Source organism: Gorilla gorilla, chromosome 9 (assembly GCF_029281585.2).
Source record: "Gorilla gorilla gorilla isolate KB3781 chromosome 9, NHGRI_mGorGor1-v2.1_pri, whole genome shotgun sequence".
NCBI classification, from domain to species: domain Eukaryota; kingdom Metazoa; phylum Chordata; class Mammalia; order Primates; family Hominidae; genus Gorilla; species Gorilla gorilla.
The window spans coordinates 131,714,832-131,737,741 of record NC_073233.2 but is presented as its reverse complement, the minus strand read 5'-3'; the positions used below and the strand labels follow the sequence as shown (position 1 = coordinate 131,737,741).

The following is a 22,910-nucleotide window of genomic DNA, read 5'->3' as shown; positions in this document are numbered from 1 at the left end:
ATAAATATATATATATGCAGAAAGGCTGCTAGAAAATGGGGGAATTTATCAGCTGGAGATCTGGACCAAGCCATGAAATAAGTGCATAGAAACAGTTGTTTAATTAGAGGAATATAGTTCAAAATTGGTACCCTAGAATTTGACATTTCAGAGATTATTTATATGTAATGGCAAGATCTAATTTACAAAAATGGAGTTGATGACTTAAGAGGAAATAATCATTGGAAATAAGATTAAGATATTCAAATTTTTTAAAGATTTAAATGTAAGAACTCAAACTATAAAATTCCTCAAAGAAAACCTATGAAATGCCCTTCTTGACAACAGCCTTGACAAAGAATTTGTGATTAAGTCCTCAAAAGAAATAGCAACAAAACAAAAATTGACAAGTGGGACCTAAATAAACTAAACAGCTTCTGCACAGCAAAAGAAACTATCAACAGAGTAAACATACATCCTACAGAATGGGAGAAAATATTTGCAAACTATGCATCCAACAAAGATCTAATATGGACAATCAATAAGGAACCTAAACAAATTTACAAGCAAAAGACAAACAACCCATTAAAAAAATAATTAAAAGACATGAACCGGCACTTTTCAAAAGAAAACACACAAGTGACCAACAAACATGAAAAAATGCTCAACATTACTAACCATTAGAGAAATGCAAATCAAAACCATAATAAGATACCATCTCATATCAGTCAGAATGGCTATTACTAAAAAGGCAAGAAATAACAGAGGCTGGAGAGGTTGTTGAGAAAAGGGAATGATTATACACCTCTGGTGGGAGTATACATTAGCTCAACCATTGTGGAAAGCAGTTTGGAGATTTCCCAAAGAACTTAAAACAGAATTGCCATTTAATCCAGCAATCCCATTACGGGGTATATACCCAAAGGAATGTAAATCATTCTACCATAAAGACACATGAACAAGTATGTTCACTGCAGCACTATTCACAATAGCAAAGACATGGAATCAACCTAAATGCCCATCAACTGTAGACTGGATTAAAACATGTGGTACATATACATAATAGAATACTATGCAACTTCAAAAAACGATGAGACCATGTCGTTTTCAGCAACGTGAATGCAGCTGGAGGCCATTATCCTAAGTGAGTTAATACAGGAACAGAAAACCAAATATTGCATGTTCTCACTTACGAGTGGGAGCTAAACTTTGAGTATATATGGCCACAAAGAAGGGAGCAACAGACACAGAGGCCTACTTGAGATTGGGGGTGGGAGGGGGGTGAGGATGGAAACACTACTTATTGTGTACTATTTATAATACCTGGGTGACAAAATTATCTGTACACCAAATCCCCATGACATACAATTTACCTATACAACAAGCCTACACATGTACCCATGAACCTAAAATAAAAGTTCAAATAATAAAAAATAACAGATGCCAGCAAGGCTGCAGAGAAAAGGAAATACTTATATACTGTTGGTGAGATGTAAATTAGTTCAGCCATTGTGGAAAGCAGTTTGGAGATTTCTAAAAGAACTTAAAACTACCATAAACTATCACAAGAACAAAAAACCAAACACCGCATATTCTCACTCATAGGTGGGAATTGAACAATGAGATAACATGGACACAGGAAGGGGAATATCACACTCTGGAGACTGTTGTGGGGTGGGGGGAGGGGGGAGGGATAGCACTGGGAGATATACCTAATGCTAGATGACGAGTTAGTGGGTGCAGCGCATCAGCATGGCACATGTATACATATGTAACTAACCTGCACAATGTGCACATGTACCCTAAAACTTAAAGTATAATTAAAAAAAAAAAAAGTAAAGTAACACCTTAAAAAAGCCCCAGCTTATACTATGCAGCCATAAAAAATGATGAGTTCATGTCCTTTGTAGGGACATGGAAGAAGCTGGAAATCATCATTCTCAGCAAATTATCGCAAGGACAAAAAACCAAACACCGCATGTTCTCACTCATAGGTGGGAATTGAACAATGAGAACCCTTGGACACAGGAAGGGGAACATCACACACTGGGGCCTGTTGGGAGTAGGGGAAGGGGGGAGGGATAGCATTAGGAGATATACCTAATGTAAATGACGAGTTAACGGGTGCAGCACACCAACAGGGCACATGTATACATATGTAACAAACCTGCATGTTGTGCACATGTACCCTAGAACTTAAAGTATAATAAAAAATATATATATATATTAAAAAAAACTACCATATGACTCTCAAAGAACTTAAAACTACCATATGACCCAGCAATCTCATTACTGAATATATACCTAGAGGAATATAAAATTGTTCTTTCAGAAAGACACATGCACACATATGTTCATTGCAGCACTATTCACAATAGCAAACGACATAGAATCAACCTAGGCGCCCATCAATGGTGGAATAAAGAAAATGTGGTACATATACACCATGGAATACTACATGGCCATGAGAAAGAATGAAATCATATCCTTTGCAGCAACATGGATGTAGCCAGAGGTCATTATCCTAAGTGAATTAGCACGGGAACAGAAAACCAAATACCACGTGTTCACTTATAAGCGGGAGCTAAACATTGGGTACATGTGGACATAAAGATAGGAATAATGACACTGAGAACTACTGGGGGGAAAGGAGGGAGGGGTGTGTGGGCTGGAAAACTGCCTATTGGGTACTATGCCCATTACCCAAGTGAAGGAATCATCCATACCCCAAACCTCAGCATCGCGCAACATACCCATGTAACAAACCTGTATATGTACCCTGAAATCTAAAATAAAAGTTGAGATTATTTTTAAAAAAAGGTATTCAAGTTTTAGGTTGAATATCAACAAAAGCAAATCAAAACAGCTGACAAAAGCTGTTCACATGAACCACTGAAAGAGTCAATTAAAAAATGACTTCCAGAATGGTCTTACTTGAAGGCTCTATAGCAGTTATTTGCTTATTTCTTGAAACTTAGGCAATAAATGGCGGAACCAAAGAAAATTTATAAGATGGTATACCAGAAAAATACAAAAGATTGTATGCTATGAGCCTCAGAGGAGTTTTATCAGAAATCAGAGAAATAATTTCTTATTGAAAGCAGAAATTGGGAGCAAAATAACAAAAACAACAAATTATTATATTATTATAAAATTAATAATATAGTATATACTATATACTTACATAACAAATTTATATATAAAAGTATAAACACATTGTACACTCATGTAATGTATGTCATATAGCATATCACATAATATATAATTGATAGAATATAAATATAAAACTACATAATATTGTTATATTGTTATAATGTCCCTGCAGCTATGTAACTCTACCGCTCTTGTACATGGAAAGAAGGATGTACGTTCAACTCAGCGGAACCAGTGTCCTCAAGTGAAAGTCAGGTTACTGTTAAGGTTTTTAAAAAAAAAAAAAAAAAAAAAAAAAAAGAGGGTTTTTTAGTTAAGTAAAAAATGTTTGAAAGAATTTTCATTAAAAAAAATCAGAGAATACAGTGGAAACTTATGGAAAGTTTGTAGCCATAAGAGATAGGTCAAGAGCATGGAAGAACAGAGTTGTACAAGGCTGACTTCTGTACAAGAGCCCATCTTTTTACAATTTTTCTATTTTTAGTTTTCGTGGGTACATAGTAGGTGTATATATTTATGGGGTACATGAGGTGTTTTGATAATGGCATGATGTGATTATTACACAACGGCTCATCTTTTTCAACAGGGAAAGGACAGGGAGGAAAAACATTGTGGAATTTACTATGACCCTATTTTCAACTGGAACTTTTTAAAAAATTATGCTGACGTAGACAGAGAGAGGTAGTACATAGTATCTGAAACTCTAGAACATTTACTGTTGTAGAATATTTCCGATTATATCAATAAACTTAAGAAGGATGAAAAGCGTTCCATGCTTTTAGCTTCCTTATAGATTATTTTTAAGGTATTCTTTTCTCTTTAAATGGAAGAAGCAAAATGTCTGGGAAAATCCCCAAGGAATCCCTAACTGCTCTATTTGTAGAGTCTAAAACTTTGTGATTAGGAAGTTCAGAACCAACATTCTTTTATAACAATATTAATTAACTTCTTTTGACCCATATCCCCAAGAGCTGTTCTCATCTAAATCTCTAAGGCAAATAAACCCATGAAAAAAACATAATTCATCCACTTACTTAACAAAAACTGACAGAAGAAAGGAAGGGAAGCTTTACTCTACTGAGAAAAGGAAAGAAGTAGTTAAAAAAAATTCGAGTCACCTTTAATCTGGTGAAACATTTATAACATTCAAGATCATTGAGTAAAAGCTTCAGTGGAAGGAGTCTAATAGTCATGAAGGTAAAATGAAACACCAAAAACTTTACTGAGTTCCCTTCACTGAGCCACCACTTGGTAAGTATGCTTAAGAAGAAATCCATTTAGCCACATCTAGATGAGTTGCTTGTATGAAATTCTATATTCAAAAAACTCAGTTACTGAATAATTGAAATAATTGAAAATTAAGCAAAAAGACAAAATATAGTCACTCTGAATGGGGAAAAATACCTGAGAATTAAGACTTAATAGTTTTTGATTGATTAATCGATTGATTTTAGAGACAAGGTCTCGCTCAGTTGCCCAAGCTGGAGTGCAACGCCATGGTCATAGCTCACTGCAACCTGGAACTGCTAGGCTCAAGCAATCCCAATCCTGCCACCTCCATCTCCAGAGTAACTAGGACCACAGATGCTCACCACCATACCTGGCTAGTTTTTTCAAAATATTTGTAGAGATGGGGTCTTGCTATACTGCCCAGGCTGATATCAAACTCCTGGCCTCAAGCAATCCTCCTGCTTCAGCCTCCATAAATGGAAGTTGAGGAAGATCTATCTACTCTGTAAGTTTTTAAGGCCACTTACTTACCACAGGTATTACCTTCTTTATCTGCAAAAACAGACTCTAGAATTTGTGTTGTGCTGAATTCACTGGAATGTAGGGCAAGGAGGATATCTAGAACATAAAGGTGTTTGAAGGGCTGTCATGGTGAAAAGGTTAGTATTTGATCCATAAAATCAGTACATGAACATGTATTTGGAAGTTACATACCAGAGTTTTCCACTCAAGATAGAGTTTTTCATCCAGCCAGTGGTAAAGCAAGATAGTAATTTACTAACCACTCAGTGATTGGATGACTTCAAGTCATCCAAGCAATGGCTGGATGCATATGCAGTGAGAGTGCTAATCAGAAGGATTCATTATGGGGTTGGATGGTCAGTGGCCTAGTAAGGGTTATTTCATCTTTGAGAGATATTTCTATGAGTTAGAAATAGAATTAGCAAAAATAATAATAAATTCAAAGTACAAAATACAATGCTATGAATTAATTCATACATTTATATATGATAAAGTTTGAGCCTCTACCTATGTCTGCACATACAAAACAGGAAAGGTTTACATTATATAATTGATGCAATGTAAGTATACTTTTTTGTGTATGTTTATTTACTAATATGATATAACTTTTGTTAAATTTACTTTTCTGTGTATAGTCGCTCTAATCTTTCAATATTCTTAATGAATGGAATCAGAAGCCAATCTGGAATGATTTAGGTTAAGTATGCATTAGAAATATTCCTCAGTTAAAAATTAATCTTTTCATGACTTACTGTTATTAATTCAGATAAGAAACAATTAGTGTTAATTGTTCATCTCCTTTCTTAAAAGAATCAATTTTTTTAGCAAGAATCTATTAGGTATTGTCACATATATGATTTAATTTAAACCTCATGGCAGGTCATTTTGAACATTAGAATTATCTTTATTTCTCTGATAAAGAAGCTATGACTCAGAGGTGACGAATTTAATTCAATAAAAAAGAGCTGCAAGTGGTAAAAACCAGGATTGGAACCCAATTCTTTAAACTATCTCACATTAATCTAATTAATACTTGAGTCTTAAAGTGTAAAATATACTTAAAGTAAAAGAAAAAAATAGGAATAAAGGTAGTGCTTATCTCATAGGTTATAATGAAAATTAAAAGAGTAAACTGCTTTCGATCATGTCTGGCAACTACTAAAAACTCAATAAATATCTATTTTTATTAAAAACCAAAAAAAATTGTAAAATATAATTTGCCTGCTGAACAACCCCATGGAAATAATAATACAAGACACACAAAAAACAGATAACAAAATGCCTTGTATAGAAAGTTCATATGTAATTTCCCATGCTATTATATTAGTATATTTATTCATGATTAGCCACTTTTATGCAGTAACTTAGCAAATAATTTAGAAGCTTATTTACTGGAGAATAAAAAAAGTTACAATCTTTGAGGTGGGTCAGGGAGTCAAAAAGTACTGATAGTAGGACTCTAAGACTTTAATGGACCTTTTAAATGTGCAGCCCAGCATTCTAAGATGAGAAAACTGAAGTTCAGAGCATAAAATAAGATTTATTTAAAAAAAAAGAGCACAGTATTTCTATGCTATTGAGGCATCAGCTACCCCAGCCCAGCTATGATATAGAACTATTCCCTCAGACTAAGAACCCATGAAAGAGATCTGTAAGTGATTTTACATTATCAACTGCTCTAGTAAAGTAAAATCTAATATTATAAGAATAAATCTTTCTTGGGTTTTTGTACTGAGTAACAAATAGTGAGGGCAAACATCCTATTGGAAAAGATTCTCAGGAATTAATAAGACAAGTGCACAAAAAATTTATGTGGAAGAATATTTATTTGATCATTATTTATACAAGCAAGAAATGTAAACCATCTAAATTTTCAGCATTAAGCAACTGGCTAAATATATCACAGTCCCACTGATAGAATCAAACACTATACAATTCTCAAAAATGATTGTGAAGACTTCTAGGAATTGACATGGAAAGATGCTAAATTGTTTTAAAAAAAAAGGAAGAAAGAAAGAAAAGAGAAAGAAAGGAAAAGGAAAAAAGCTAATTACAAAATAGTCTCCTAGTATGATTTATTTTAGATACACAAGTATGTACTTTGAACTTTAAAATAGCCTAAAACTATATACACCAAAAGGTCACTGTATCTCTAAGAAGTTCGATTACAGATTATAATTTTCTTTTCTGCACTTGCATTTTTTAATTCTTTGCACTAAAAATGTCTTTCTTGTATAATAAAAAGAAAAAATTAAATAAGAGGGTAAACTTTTTTTATCTTGGAGGAAAGTGCAGGGGGAGTTTGGAAAAAGAAAAAGAGGTGGCCACGATCAGTAGCAGAGTGGAGGAGATGCTAACTTATCTATTAAGGATTTATTAAGGAGGTGCTAAGTGATCTCTAGATAAATAAAGCACCAAGGTCAGAGTTCAAGCATGGGCTGGTTTCTACCTAAAATGGGGAGGTCTCCGCAAAATAATCATTTCTCACATTGTGGGATAAAGAACAAACTAGATGATCTTGAAGTACAGTTTCACGATGTCGGCTGACAAAGTAAATTAAGTGAGGTGAATTACCTCTATGTTGCCTTCCTGTATATAATTTGTGCCTCTCTGATGTTATCACACTATATACGGTGCTCTCAAATGATCAACCAGATATATGATACATATTAGATACTGCACAGAACTTGTAGAAGGTAGGTTTTAGACACAAAAGCATAATCTAAGGGCGAGACATTCATTATTTCTTTTTGAGGTGTCATCTAAAATGATTAACAGGAACCGTCAGCTGCTGTTCCTTTAAATAATCTCTGGACTGTTTTCACAGATCTATACATGCTAGAGAAAGACTTTAAGAATTTGGAGACTCTGGATATCTACAAATGTAGCAAAAACTAAATCAACCTCTATTAAATGACAACCACCAAAGTGAAAGAAAGTTTGTTATAGAAAAGACTTTACGTTTCTAAAGGATTTGCCACTCAGGAACTGTAAACCAGAATAATAGAAGGGTATTCTGATTAAGTATACATCAGTACATTAGCACATTTTTAGCTGAGAAAATGAAGCCAAAAGAATAGAAAAGATTAGAAATTTCATCAATGAAAAGGAATAGAATTTTATAACTAGAAGGAAGTTGAGTTTTTTTATCCAGCCTTATTCCGTCATTTTACAGGAAAAAAAAAAAAAAAAAAAAACATGTACCTAAATAGTATCTTGACTTTCCCAATGTGGCACAATAATTAACTTGCAGATAGAGGACTACATGCCAGGTCTACATCTCCCAATATAAGCCACTCTCCGCAATACATTCTCAGCAGATATTTACAAAATTACCTAAGCTGATTTTCCTTTTCTTGTTTCTTCAGGGAAACCCTGCCCACCATATAGTAGTTGTCATGGGAAACTGGAGCACTGCGACTGAATTCACCCTAATTGCCTTCCCAGCTCTCCTGGAGATTCGAATATCTCTCTTCGTGGTTCTTGTGGTAACTTACACATTAACAGCAACAGGAAACATCACCATCATCTCCCTGATATGGATTGATCATCGCCTGCAAACTCCAATGTACTTCTTCCTCAGTAATTTGTCCTTTCTGGATATCTTATACACCACTGTCATTACCCCAAAGTTGTTAGCCTGCCTCCTAGGAGAAGAGAAAACCATATCTTTTGCTGGTTGCATGATCCAAACATATTTCTACTTCTTTCTGGGGACGGTGGAGTTTATCCTCTTGGCGGTGATGTCCTTTGACCGCTACATGGCTATCTGCGACCCACTGCACTACACGGTCATCATGAACAGCAGGGCCTGCCTTCTGCTGGTTCTGGGATGCTGGGTGGGAGCCTTCCTGTCTGTGTTGTTTCCAACCATTGTAGTGACAAGGCTATCTTACTGTAGGAAAGAAATTAATCATTTTTTCTGTGACATTGCCCCTCTTCTTCAGGTGGCCTGTATAAATACGCACCTCATTGAGAAGATAAACTTTCTCCTCTCTGCCCTTGTCATCCTGAGCTCCCTGGCATTCACTACTGGGTCCTACGTGTACATAATTTCTACCATCCTGTGTATCCCCTCCACCCAGGGCCGTCAGAAAGCTTTTTCTACCTGTGCTTCTCACATCACTGTTGTCTCCATTGCCTACGGGAGCAACATCTTTGTGTATGTGAGACCCAATCAGAACTCCTCACTGGATTATGACAAGGTGGCCGCTGTCCTCATCACAGTGGTGACCCCTCTCCTGAACCCTTTTATCTACAGCTTGAGGAATGAGAAGGTACAGGAAGTGTTGAGAGAGACAGTGAACAGAATCATGACCTTGATACAAAGGAAAACTTGACACTGGTATACACCACATTAAATACATTTCTTTTTTTATTATTTTTTTTAAGTTCCAGGGTACATGTGCAGGATGTGCAGGTTTGTTACATAGTTAAACGTGTGCCATGGTGGTTTGCTGCACCTATCAATCCATCACCCATGTACTAAGCCCAGCATGCACTAGTTCTTTTTCCTAATGCTCTCCCCAAACCCCAGCCCTCCCCCAATGACACACATTTCTTATCTTCAACACATTCTTTCTGCATGACTATAGTGGTGTTTGGTGTGCCAGAAACTGAGACGGTGCCCCAGGATGAGCAATGATCATGCCAAACTGAAGGAAAACTCTGATCATGTCTGGGAGAAAATTCAATCCATGAAGTATCTTGCATATACCACAAAGGGAGGCTGGGTGCAGTGGCTCACACCTGTAATCCCAACATTTTGGAAGGCCAAGATTGGAGGATTCATTGAGCCCTGGAAGTTGAGGCTGCAATGAGCTGTGATTGCACCACTACACTCCATCCTGGGTGGCAGAGTGAGACCTCGCTTTTCTGTTGTTTTGTTTTGTTTGGTTTTTGTTTTTGTTTTAAAATACCATGAAAGAAACCTAACAGGGATTCAGAGATCTCCAATTCTAGTCCTGGCTAAGTTCACTTATTTTCCACAGATTTTGACCATGCTACAACTTATCCGGTCCTCAATGTCTCTCTCCATTTTTAAATAAAATAATAGATAATAAAATATCACTACTTTTAGTAAGGCATGTAAAGTTAAAAAATATTTTCTTATTAGGCACTCTTGAATATTTCTAGAGACTTGGTTTTAACCTCTATTGGCCAGATCAAGTAAAGATGATGTGAGAAGTGAGAGAAAAAGAGGTATGACTCAGGAAGGTACCAAGCCTCTGGCTATACAGAGTGAAAAAGAAAGATATTTGATGAGAAAAGGAACACAGGGCCAGGCGCGGTGGCTCACACCTGTAATACCAGCACTTTGGGAGGCTGACGCAGGCAGATCACTTGAGGTCGGGAGTTCAAGACTAGTCTGGCCAACATGGTGAAACCCCGTCTCTACTAAAAATACAAAAATTAGCTGTGTGTGGTGGTGCATGCCTGTAGTCTCAGCTGCTCGACAGGCTGAGGCATGAGAATTGCTTGAACCTGGGAGGCAGAGGTTGTTGTGAGCCAAGATCAAGCCACTACACTCCAGCCTGGGTGACAGAGTGAGACTTCGTCTAAAAAAAAAAAAAAAAAAAAAAAAACAGAAGAAGAAAAAAAAAAGAAAGGAAAAGAGGAGGGGTTTCTTAGGGATGGACCTATTGAACTGGAGGTTTTTGAGGGTCATCCAGTTATAAGTTGTTCTATTTTGCTGAAGCACTAGAAATAGCTCCCTTGGTATCTTTTTATGGGCATTTGGCAATAAAATAAAGACTTGCTAGACAATGAGCTCCCAACAGTTGTATTAAAGGCCAGATTTGTTGGTCCTTTTCTCGGTCACCTAAATCTTTTGTGATTTAAATCTCTCTGGCTCTTTCTGGCTCTAAAAAAAAATAAACAAATAAAAAGTTTCAGTTTAACTGTATGGTTTAATTACCATTGTATATATATGGTCATTTTTCCCCAGAACTCATTAGTCAGTCAGGCATTTATTCATAGAAGATGTGCTGAGCACACCTGAATTATGATCCTGGGCAAGTTATCGAAACTTTCTGTATCTCAGTTTCTTACTTATCTACAAAATGAGAATTTCAACGGTGTGGGGCTAAAGTAGGATTAACCTAAAAGCACTTATATCAGTTGTATGATATAGAAATGCTGAATGAATATTATTTATCTTTTTTAGGGCCCTGTGTAAAATTTAATGGGAGATGCTGATGATACAAAGAGAAACAGGACATGATCTCCACTCCTAAGTTATTCACATTTTAGCTTGACAGAAAAGAATATACTAGAAAATTTTGTGAATGATAAATTGTAAAAATAAATGAATTAATACTTCTGATATTGGCCATGGTGGAGTAACAGATATTTGATTTTATCTTTTGACTTAGGCAACTAGAAAATGACAAAAATACATAAAGCAAACCATTTCACACATTGTCTAACAAGCAATACAAGATTGCAATTATTGAGAGAAGAAAAACAAAACAAGGTGAGCCTTAAAAGTGCTCCAGTTTGCAACCTGGGTGCGGTCTCCTCCCCTGCAGTCTATGGGGAGTATTCAAACAGAGGCTGGAAGTTTCTATGAGTAAGAAAATAGAGATCAGTTTGGGGAGGCCAGGGCAACTTGAAGTTACAGGCAAGACGACCAGAAATGAAAGAGTTGCATAGAAATAGAACTCTGGAGATAGGCAGAAGGATCCCCTGAAGACTTTGGCTGAATATAGAGCTAAGCAGTCATGAAAAGAAATTACCTGAAGATCTGAAAGGATCCACGAGAAATCAACAGGCCAAATAATTTCTGGTGTTCACATAGGGATAGAAATAGTTTATGTTTCTTTCAGCCAGAGTAAAAAGACCTTTTAATATTAGGGTATTAGGTAGAGTAAGGGGGATAAATTATCTCTAGTGCAAAGACAGACCTAGCTTTTTCCTAAAAGGCTTTCAAAACAAGACTGAAAAGATCAAACTAGTCCACAAGTAATTGCCTAGGAGAACCAAGTCTAACACAACTTAAAAGAATACAAGTAAATATATAATTTAATAATTTAATATCACAATATCCAGCATCCAAACAAAAATTTCTAAGTATATAAAGAAGCAGGATATTGTGATACATAACCAGAAAGAAAATCATCAAAAGAAGCCAATCTGGAAATGATGGGAATTCACAGGAAAAGAATATTTAAATAGCTATGTGCCCAAGAATTTAGACTGTAAAGTGATTTAACAATTATAAAAATTATTAATATTTAAAATAATTTAAAGCATTTCTTATATAAATATTCTCAAATAGTAGATATCATAATTATTGTCATCATAACTATTTCATTTGTCCTGCACACTTTTATAACTTTAGATGTCTTTCTTGTATTATTTTATTTTTTGCTAGCATCCATTAGTCTTACAGAGTTGGCCATGATGATCCCATATCTTTAAGTTATTAGATGAAGAGCTTTGTAGGAAATGTTATTTGGCTCAATACAATGCACATGATCTATTTTTAAAATGGCTATAAAAGATAGTTTTCATTCATTCTTCTTTCCTTTGCGCACAGGATAACAGGTAGGAGATGTGACCGAATTTCTTCTTGGCCACACCAATCTGTGCAAAGGCCAAAATAAAATTTCAAATGTCACTGGCCCTTGTTCACCTCACCTAGGTGCATACCATAAGCTCTTGCTCTCCTGTGCAATTACTAGCAAGTAATTTCTACCAAGTGTTTCTTGGAATCCCCAAGAGATGTTTCTTATGTACTTATGAACTCTCAATATTATCTGGCTCTGGCTACCCTTCATTGATTTACACTCTTTGAAGCCACCTGAGGGCAGAGCTTCCTCACTATTACTGCAGTCTATTCCCCCTGTAAGAAACTGATGTCAGTGACAAAGGAGCTGTCTTTCAATTATCTCAAAACACCAAACCACTGAGATGGTAGGTATGCCGCTATATCTGCTGTTATTCCTGCTATAGGCAGAGACACTAAGCTGTATTCAAAGAAGAAATTAGGAGAATCCCCATTATGCCTACTTATTTACTGAGGCACAGATATAAGGTGGCTTAGGCACTATTTTTCAGTGGGCCCTTCATTTTCTTCACACACTTCTTTTATTTATAATTTTAGAAATAAATCCCTGCCTTGGTTAGATAATCAATATCTGAAACAGATACCAGATGATCCTCCCCACCCTGGTGCTTCTCACAGGTGCTCAACTTTTCCAGCCAAAATTCTCACATAAAATAAGTTTGGATTCCTTTGTCCACCAGTGTGTCACATATTTTTAGCCTCTATCTGGGACCCCTAATACACATAAGTAAGACAGAAGTCAGGTAGCATTAGATAATTCAGTAGAGTATACTTGAATATCTATGATGAATTTGCTGCTCTTAAGAACTCTCACATACCTTCTAGCTCATGCAACTGTTCTTTGAGTAAAATGAAAAAAACATCTGAGACAGTGTTGTACATACTTGGTACTGCCCCACGTAATACAGAGACAAAGAAGAGTAAGATTACATTAAAATACATGGAAATCGAGTATTCAAGAATGCCTTACAAGTTTGAAAGTGGTAAACATATATTAGAAAAATTCTCTAGGTATTTAACTCCTGGTTTTTCAATATCAAACACAAGTAAAAAAAAAAACAGAGAAAAAAGATTTGATAATACAATGATGCTTCCATTTCAAGGGCAAACTGAAAATCCTTTCTCTTAATCCTGGAACTTACCAGGATTTCCACTTTACAGCTAGAAATTCCTGTCTTACTGCTAGAAATTTCATGCTGTGCCTTTTAAACATCTAGTTACTTATTTGTTTGTTTTCATAGTTAAATACCATAAAGAAATTCTAGTTCCTCTCAGGGTTAAATTTAAAATTAAGTTTCATTAGTAACATTCTCCAAGAGGGAGTGCAAAACACACACACACACACACACACCACCCATCCAACTCACCTCCTTTTCCAATCAGAGGAGAAGCAATTAGCAAGTTCACTGTGTTGCACAACTATGGAGAAAGGTGCGGTGAGGGTCACCACTCATATTATAGTCTATGACACATTTCAAATCAAAATATATTAGGGTTCAGGTGCTTTGGTGCTTTGGATATAAGTGAACCAGTTAAAACCGTTTAAGAATCTTTGGATTCTCTTTTTTGCACATATATGGCTTATGCAGTAAGACAGGTCTGGGCTCTCCTACTACTAAAGACAGATGCCCTTCCTCTGTTACAATTTCCACATTAAGACATTAATGATATAGCCAAGAGAGGCATGAAGTCCTTGTAGGCCTGTGGCTCTGGGTTTTAGGAACAAATACTCCTATTGTCCCTGAGTTGCTCTCCTTGGATTCCTTCCATGCTTCTTTATGCCACTGGGGAAGTCAATACAGGGTGAACCTGAGCTACTTTCAGTCATGGATCTACCTTCTCTAACATGCAAGCAAAGTCTTGGTATGTTTCGCATCATTCAACTCAGCCCATCAAGGGCACACATTGAGGTTGTCCTCCAAGGCCAGTAACAAAGAGCACGCCTGTTCTTGCTCTTGTCCTCAAGGGATTTGTGGGAGAGGCCACAGCTGCTGTAGACAGCTGGTCACAATATTGAGAATTTAGTATCACTGGTCTCAGCCATCTGTCTTTCTGTTGATTTCCACCTTAGAGACAAACCTTAAACTTTTGAGAGAAGTGTATTCAGCAAACTTGAGCAATTATACTTTCTATTATTTACAAACTGTCCCTGGATAATAAGAATTTAGTGTTGAATACTTTAGAGATAGAGTGTAATATGGTTGACATTTGCAAAATTCAATAACTCACATAGCAATTTCTTTCCAACTTCCAACCTAGAAGGGTCCTGATTATAGACAGTCGGTTTCACAGACTCAAAAGACTAAAATTTCATTTAATGAAGAATGACTTTTAGTAAATTGAAAAACAAAAATTCTCCTATATCAGATGTGACAGGAGGTTATGCATGACACAATTCTCTAAACTTATAAAAGTATTCTGTCTGTGAATATTATTGAGGCACAGGCGACACAAATTTGCCACTGGCGCCTGAGTCACGTGATGTATTGACAGACAGTATAACTGTTCATACTATTCTTCATGCGTGAGAACATACTGCAACTGCACAGTGCCAGAGAGAGCTCTGGCAGGAGGAGCATACAGCTGTTCCTACATATGGACCATCACAGAGATTGACAGAAATAAGAGCAGCTGATAGAAACAGCTGAGGCTGATGCCAAACTGATGCAGACTAGAGAAGTAAAAATCTGACCAGAGCTTAATCCTGGGAAGCCTGGAAATGACAAGCTGCGCTGTGGTTTAGAGCAAGCCTTTGAATGGGAATCAGGTGTTCTGGGTTCCAATCATGGTCTACCCACAAATTAAAACAATAGCTTCATAGAAGTCGAAAAATTTCTTTTTCTCAGTTGCCTCAATTATACAATGAGGTGACTGTTGTTGTCTATGACATCAGGGCCTCATCTAATCCTAGGACAATGCTTCTTGAACTTTAATAGGCAAATAAGTTACCTAGAGAGTTGATTTAAAATGCAGATTCTCCACCCTGGGCAACAAAGTAGGATCGTGTCTCTACAAAAAATTTTTTAAAAAATTAGTCAGGTGTGGTGGCTTATGCCTGTAGTTGCAGCTACTTGGGAGGCTGAGGTGAGAGGATTTCTTGAGCCCAGGAGGTTGAAGACTGCAGTGACCTGTGATTGTGCCACTGCTCTCCAGCCTGGGCAACAAAGTGAGACGTGGTCTCAAAAAAAAAAAAAAAGAAAAAAAACAACAACAAAGAAAAGAAAAAGAAAATTAATGCAGATTATAATTCACTAGCTCTTGAGTGGGACCCAATATTTTGCATTTCCAATAGGCTTCCACAAGATTCAATGCTATTTGTTTACATATTACATTTTTTTTGTAGTGACACATTAGATTTTGCTGGTTCAAATCCATATTCCTAGACAGGATTGATCAATAAGAGAACAGCTAGGTATCTGATTGCCCTTTGAAATGAGGGAGTAAGTGAGGCAAGTGAATAGAACAGAAATTAGGCAAGGAAATTTGGCAGGGGCCCAGCCAAAACCCTCAACTATAAAGAACTGAAACCAAGATGTATTGAGAAAGTAAATGTTCAATAGTTATGAGAAATGTCAAAAGGTATGAACGTTGGTAAGAACGTTTGAGTCAGTAAAGAGCAGCAGCTCCAGGAGAGACAGACCAGGTACCCCTCTTAGAGGGCTGCAGGCCACCCCAAACATGGAAATAAAAGGAAATCTTCAGTTCCTTCAAGGGAAATTCCAGGCACCTAGCTAGCCTTGAGAAGTAAATGAGCAACTAGATAAGCAAGAAGGTAATAATAACTTAAAACAATAGCCAAAGAAGTTATAGGCAGGAGATGTTTTGTTCCCTAAAGAAACTAAAAATAACATTTTGACGTATGTCCCTGACTTGTTTTTCAGAAACCCAGATTCCCACCAAATCATCTGCTGGCACATAGACCTCAGATAAGGAGAACTGAGGACAGACTGCTGTTCTTTGTTCTAAATTTCTTCCTGAGGGGCCTGGAGGAAGTCGCAGCCACGAGCCAGAGCAAACATTTTTTTCCCCAAATTTTTAGACAAAGCTTTGCCTCCTTAACCAATCGCTAAGCAGAAAATTTTTGAGTCCACCTATATCCCCCTTCTGCTTCAAGACGTCCTGCATCTTTCGGTCAAACCAATGTACAGCCTCCAGGTATTATCTTGTGACTTTGCCTGTAACCTCTGCCTCCCCACCTTTAAAACTGCTTACCTGTAAGCCATCAGGGAGTGCAGGCCTGAAGCATGAGCTGCCTGAATGTCCTTGCTTGGTGCCCTTCAAAAATTTCCTCATTTTCTCTCGCTGCTAGCCCCATGTCAGTGTTTGGCTTTGCTGTGCTGGGTGGGGGACTCCAGTTCGCTTCAATAACGCAGGGATATTTCACTTGTAAAGCGGGTTGCCGCTAATTGTGACGTCCTAATTAGGGAAAGGAAGTTAGGCTGGCGAAACAAGGGGAAGCAAAAAGAGAACGCAGATAAGCTCTAAGTCTGTTTTTCTTCATGGTCCAGGACACATACCCCTACTGCAGAAATAACTCACCATCTTCCTGTGCCTATCACCAGACATGTGCTGAGGTGGGAAATTAAAGAAAGAAAGAAAAAGAAAATTTAAAAAAAAGAAATAAGTTTTCCTGTGTTAGGCTGACTTGTCCCAGAAGCAGCAACACGTACAGCCCAGACCCAGGGAAAGTCTTGATAATACTATCTAATGTGGCCTGAAGTCTATCCTAGCACTCCCTCAACGTAGGGAGGAGAAAAACAAATTTTCCTTTCTCTTGTGGTATGAGTTTATAGATTCCTGTTCTCTGCAACTAGTGACTTCAAGTATTCTGTTTATCTAAGCAGTGGAGTGAAGGTCATAAACCATCTGAGCAGGCCTGAAATACAACCACCTGGGCACCATAGTGAAGGTTATGGGATAAGCCCGTGCTAGGCACTAGAGTAAACCTAAATAATGGACATCTGGGCTGCATAGCAACGGTCATGTGTAATCCTGAGTTATGAGCCTGTCACAATTTGATTAACTGCCTTTGTTCTGCCTCTGTATCCTTGCTTTCGTGCCACTGTAAGCCTGCTTCAAGCTAGCCCACCCCCTTTTTGAAGTGGCTATGAAAGTCAAGTGCTGTCTTGGTTCTGGGCCCAGTTTTTGGATGTTAAGTCTGCTGGGTCTGAGTGCACTCAATAAAGATCTCCCTGTATTTATCCTGAGGTGTCTCTGGTCCTCCTGATTCCCGCAACAGTACAAGTTAGCTCCCTACAACCTTGGCATTATCACTACTGCACGTGGCACTCTGCAGCCTAAGAATCATCATACAAAATCTCCAGCAAGCCTTTGTTTCCTCGAAGTCAACTCCTCTTTTGCTGATTCTGCCCGTTGCTCCCTTGCAACATATTTTAATGCTTTCTTGAATAAATCTGCCTTTCTTTACCACAACTGCCTTGGTAAATTCTTTTATCCCTGTGCCACCAGCCCAGATAGTTGCTGCTCGACCACAACACTAATGATTAAGGAACTGGAAAATGAATTTATCATGGATAACTCTTGGTTTCTTTCTTTTTTTTTCTTTTCCTCTTTTTTTTTTTTTCCCCCACCTCAGGAGGAAAGAGTTTAGTTAATCATGCATCTCAGGCCAACTATCTTATTTCCTTGTTATCTCTATTCCCCACTGAGGCAGGAGAATACGGTCTGGAGGCAGGGAGCCTAAGGCTGATTCACACAGACTTCCTAGAACTGAATCAAAAGAAAAACCCCACCTCCCCACGCCCAAGTAACAAAACCATCAGAGGATTACTCCCTTTGCAACCCACCCCCCTTTCCACTTCTGGCAGAGGAAAACTGGAAATTGTCTCTGATTGGTCCCCTCCCACAACCAATCAGACTGGTCACAGGCTCAGTCTTCATTTGCATAGGGGTGTAACTTTATAACCAGCCTGCGATTGGTCCTCCTGTGATCAATCAGACTGGTTGTGGGCCACTACTTCATTAAGTAGGGCGTAAACCAAATAACCAATGGGAAACCTCTAGAGGATATTTAAATCCCAGAAAATTCTGTAACCATCGCTCTTCAGCTGCTTGCTCAAGCTGGCTCCCAGTCTGTGGAGTGTGTTTTCATTTCAATAAATCTGTGTTTTCATTGTTTCATTCTTTCATTGCTTTGTTTGTGCATTTTGTCCAATGTCCAATTCTTTGTTCAAAACCCCAAGAACCAGGACGACTCTTAGTCAAGACCCTCCATTGGTAACACCACCATTTTTCCTTGCCTCTCCAGACAGGCAATAATTATTTGTATTTGTATCTAATGTGTTTTGTGGTTAGATGTTGACATCTAACACTCTAAGACAGCTTTAAAATTCCCTTCATCTTGACTGAACTTTAGACAGGCTTCTTCCTAACTCTACATCCTTGACCTCCTTTTATTTAGATCATTTACTTCAGAAAACTTATAATTGTACATTTTTTTCTCTACCTCCTGTAAGATGTTAATCTTACCCTCTTGCCAGTTTTACAACCCAGGATCCATCTCTTTGAAATGTAATCAAGGAAGACAGTGCCTTATCTCTCAATCTCTGTGGAAGAGTGGGAGCCTGATTTTAATGGGGGGCAGTTAGCAAGCCCACGTGGCCTAATCACAGAGAAAAACATTTGCAAACTCAGGAACAGCTCAATGTTCTTTAACTACCCCACTGATCAATCTGCCTGAAATGTCCTCCAGTACTTTTATACTATCTAACACTAGTGATTAAAACTTGTCTGCGTTTGTTTCAGTGGAGGTGAGTCAGACAGTTTCAGCCTCTCTTCCCTATTGTAATGTTGTGAATAGTCTTTCTTGGCCTATATAACGGTTGCAGCTTCTGCTTTGATGGTATGTATGTTTTTAATGTACAAAAATGGCATTTTATGTATCATATTTTTCTTTTTTCACTAAGAACTATGTTTCATAGAGATAAGTATGTTTTTATGTGTATATCTACTCCATGCATCCTAATTATGGCTTAATAATCTGTGGTCTGTGTTGGGACTCAGAAAACAATACACCAAAATGAAGGACTCGGGAGCAGGCTCAGAAGTAAAAGTTTAGCTCTGATAGTCTCCTGCCCTCCTGTCACTCAGTCCCATTCTCTTTCAAGGCCAGCCATAGAAACTACAATCCCTCTTCCCCAAGGTGAGTCATAGAAACCAGAACCCCTTCTCCCCAATAAACATAAAACCTAAAAAAGTTACTCTAACTTTCCCTCCACCTTTCGATATAAAAACTAGCCATAAATTATCTGACCTATTTTGTTTGACTGTAGGTCATAAGACTCCCATTCCAGAGAGGGTACTTATCCATACCCAGAAGGAGGGAACACCTGATCAGAAATATCAAGAAGAATCTAGACAGACCTTGCTGTGTTTCCCCATTCTGTCTATCACCATTGGATTCATAACTTTTTGTCCAATCATTTCCAAGCAGCTATTCATACTTTGTTGAAGCTAAGCATAAAAATTGACAATTTTCCCTGTATGTTTAGGTCTTCATTGTAAAGGCTTCTGGGAAAGGAAAATATCTTGGGTCCCCCAAATCACTAAGCTAAAGGGAAAAGTGAATCTGGGAACTGCTTACGGCAAACCTGCCTCCCGTTCTATTCAAAGTCACCCCTCTGCTCACAAAGATAAATGCATATCTGACAGCCTCATTTGGAATGGCTAATCAGAAACTCAAAAGAATGCAACCATTTGTCTCTTATCTACCTATGACCTGGAAGCCCCCTCCCCGCTTCATGTTGCCCCACATTTCCAGACCTAACCAATGTTTATCTGATATATTTTGATTGATGTCTCATGTCTTTCTAAAATGTATAAAATCAAACTGTGCTCTAACCACCTTAAGCACATGTCGTCAGGACTTCCTGAGGCTATGTCACGGGCATATGTCCACAACCTTGGCAAAATAAACTTTCTAAATTAACTGAGACCTGTCTCTGATATTTGGGGTTCACATTTTAGTAACCACGGAGCAATTCTGAGTGGAAGTGCCCCTGACCTTTGACAAATCTATCAGTGCTTGGTACTAGCTTGCGCTATCTTTATGGCTCAAACCAATAGGACAATTTGCTGAGGCTTGGAAGCAACCCCTCCAGAGAATCCACGATCTCCCAAAATTTGGTTGAGATCTAAAGTTTATTTTGCTGTACAACTCCTTTTGTTGGAGTTTTACTTGCTTCCAACACACAGAAGGCACGTTTTTCCTACTTCCATGATGATGGAAGGCAGCAAACTCCTTTATGGAGTTTGAGTTAACTTCCAACAGGGAAGATGAGGGGCTTTTTTTCCTGCTTCTAGGATGGTAGAGAGCAGTCTTTAGCCTGGGACGGATCCCTAGGTAAGTAACTCAACTGGGGTTTGTCTTGGTAAACAACTAGCTGGTCTTAATTTCTCTTATCAGAATGATCAGTAAGTGTATAAGTTGTGCAATCATTTGTTTTGCTTAACTGTTTTTTTGTTGTTGCTTGTTTCTGTTTTTGTTGTTGTTTCAGTCTTTTTCCCATTGGATTTGACCAACTCCATCCAACTTGATCAAATTCGAAGGAAAGTTCCAAATTATGGAGAATGAGGCCTCTGAAGTGGCTAAATACACACACACACACACACACACACACACACACGCACGCACAAGTGATGTGGTGAGGGGAGAAAAATGGCCAGCAAAAGAAAAGAAAAAGAGGAAAGATTTTTTATTTTGACTATTTATTTAACATAGTATTTACACAACAAGGCCACCTTTTGCTAGCCAGGCCAGACTGAAAGAGCAATGGCTGTACTTCCGATAGCAGCAATTTGTCCTAGCTGAAATATGGTAATGAGATTTTAAAAGACTTTTTTAAAGGATCTCAATGGTTAAAGTCAGCTTAATTAAAAGCTAACATCCAAGATGTGTTTGTATGTGTGTGTGTGTATGTTTGTATTTAAAAAGCCTTCATATTTTTGTTTTTATTTTTCTCTCCTAAGACCTAGTCCTTTTTTTTTTAGCAAAAGTTTTTTTCTTCTCAGTTGACTGAATTCTCTTTTCTTCACTTACTTCTGCTGTCTCTCCCTTCTCTTGCACCCTCTGCTGCATAAGGGACCTAAAATAGTTTATAATAGCTGGAGTTCCTTAAAGAAAATGGAGAAGGCACGAGACTCCCTTTGGGAGAGAAATCGGTTTTTCCTTATGGAACCCCAAGAGTGTAAACAGACAAGTTTATCTTAGATCTTAAAGATAAACTTGCTTGCTTTTGTATTGCATTACCTGATTTATTGAATAAAATAGTTATTGCAACAGAGGTTATTCTTGGATTTTTAAAGAAGAGTGTAGTCTGGACACTTAGAAATGTCTTTGTTAAAAAAAAATTTTTTAAGTGCACTGTAAAAACATCATGTGGCCTAGCCTCATAATTCTCCCTTTTTGGAAACTAAGGATTCAGTGTGGGTTCTGCCCAGAGCTCAGAAATCCAGTTAAAAGTTAGGTAGTCCCTATCTAAATAAAATTGGTCTCCTTATATAATCCTATGATAGATTTTTATAATTTTATGTTTCATTTGGCATCCATCTTTAATCTCCCTCTAGCACACCATGGTTTTTTTCTGCATGCCTTATGATATAAATTTTGCTATTTGATTTTCACCTGAGTTGTTTCCTTTGATATGCAAATTTAAGGTTAATTATCTGACTACTGCCTAGGGTTGTGAAACAGGTTATGAAGAATCTGAGAAAGACAGGAAAAAAAAGTTTTTTATGAATCTATAAGATGTACCTCTATTGGCATATCTAATACATCTAGGTATTTATGTGTTGTGTACACAATGTTTCACTACTGAAACTATATAAAGAACTCTAATTAATCAGCTTAAGAAAATAAAAGCATTTAAAACAAATACTTTATCAAGAAAAAAGCGAAGCCTAGTCAAATTATTTTTCAAGTTACGTAACCCAAATAAAGTCTTTAATAAATAAACTAGCTTTAAAATTGTTGGTAAATTAATATTAGAAATGGCTTAAGAATTGCCAGCATACCTCTTCGTTTGCATTTATTAATCAAGCAATTTCATACTTATCCATGCCAAATATTATAAGATGCCATAATTTGGCACAGGGGTTTCAAAACTAAACCCAGCCCAAAACAGAATGATCTTTGCTTGTGTAATTTATAATAAATAAGACATTAACATTGGTTTAATGAAAATAACTGCATCGTGAATTTAGTAAAATTACCATAACTTCTAATCCTGTGGCTTTAGGCAGTCTAGTCCACAGGTATTAAGGAGGTTGTTTTGGGAAAGGACTGTTATCATCTTTGTTTCAAAGCTAAACTATAAACTCTGTTCTCCCAAAGTTAGTTAGGCCTACATCCAGGAATGAAGGACAGTTTGGAGGTTAAAAGCACAATGGAGTCAGTTAGGTCAGATTATTTTTTCATTGTCTCAGTTATAATTTTTCA

At 37.3% G+C, this 22,910-nt stretch overlaps 1 protein-coding gene and 1 non-coding gene across 2 annotated transcripts in view; one reads left to right on the top strand and one right to left on the bottom strand.

Moving 5' to 3' along the window:
• The window catches only part of LOC101134179 (uncharacterized), a 95,004-nt gene extending 77,742 nt beyond the window's left edge, over positions 1 to 17,262 (bottom strand). The window contains exons 1-2 of the transcript XR_010129215.1: positions 16,994 to 17,262; positions 16,667 to 16,893 (exon numbers count right to left, since the gene is read on the bottom strand). This is a non-coding gene — a transcript (uncharacterized protein). The remainder of the gene's footprint in view (positions 1 to 16,666; positions 16,894 to 16,993) is intronic.
• Positions 8,283 to 13,040, top strand: LOC101131991 (olfactory receptor 6M1). The gene has a single exon (XM_004052316.4). The coding sequence runs from the start codon at positions 8,283 to 8,285 to the stop codon at positions 9,222 to 9,224; it is 942 nt and encodes a 313-aa protein (XP_004052364.3). The 3' UTR covers positions 9,225 to 13,040.
• Positions 17,263 to 22,910: the final 5,648 nt, after the last annotated feature.

Coding starts and splice junctions, on each gene's coding strand:
- LOC101131991 (XM_004052316.4), top strand. CDS start 8,283: ATGGGAAACTGGAGCACTGCGACTGAATTCACCCTAATTGCCTTCCCA.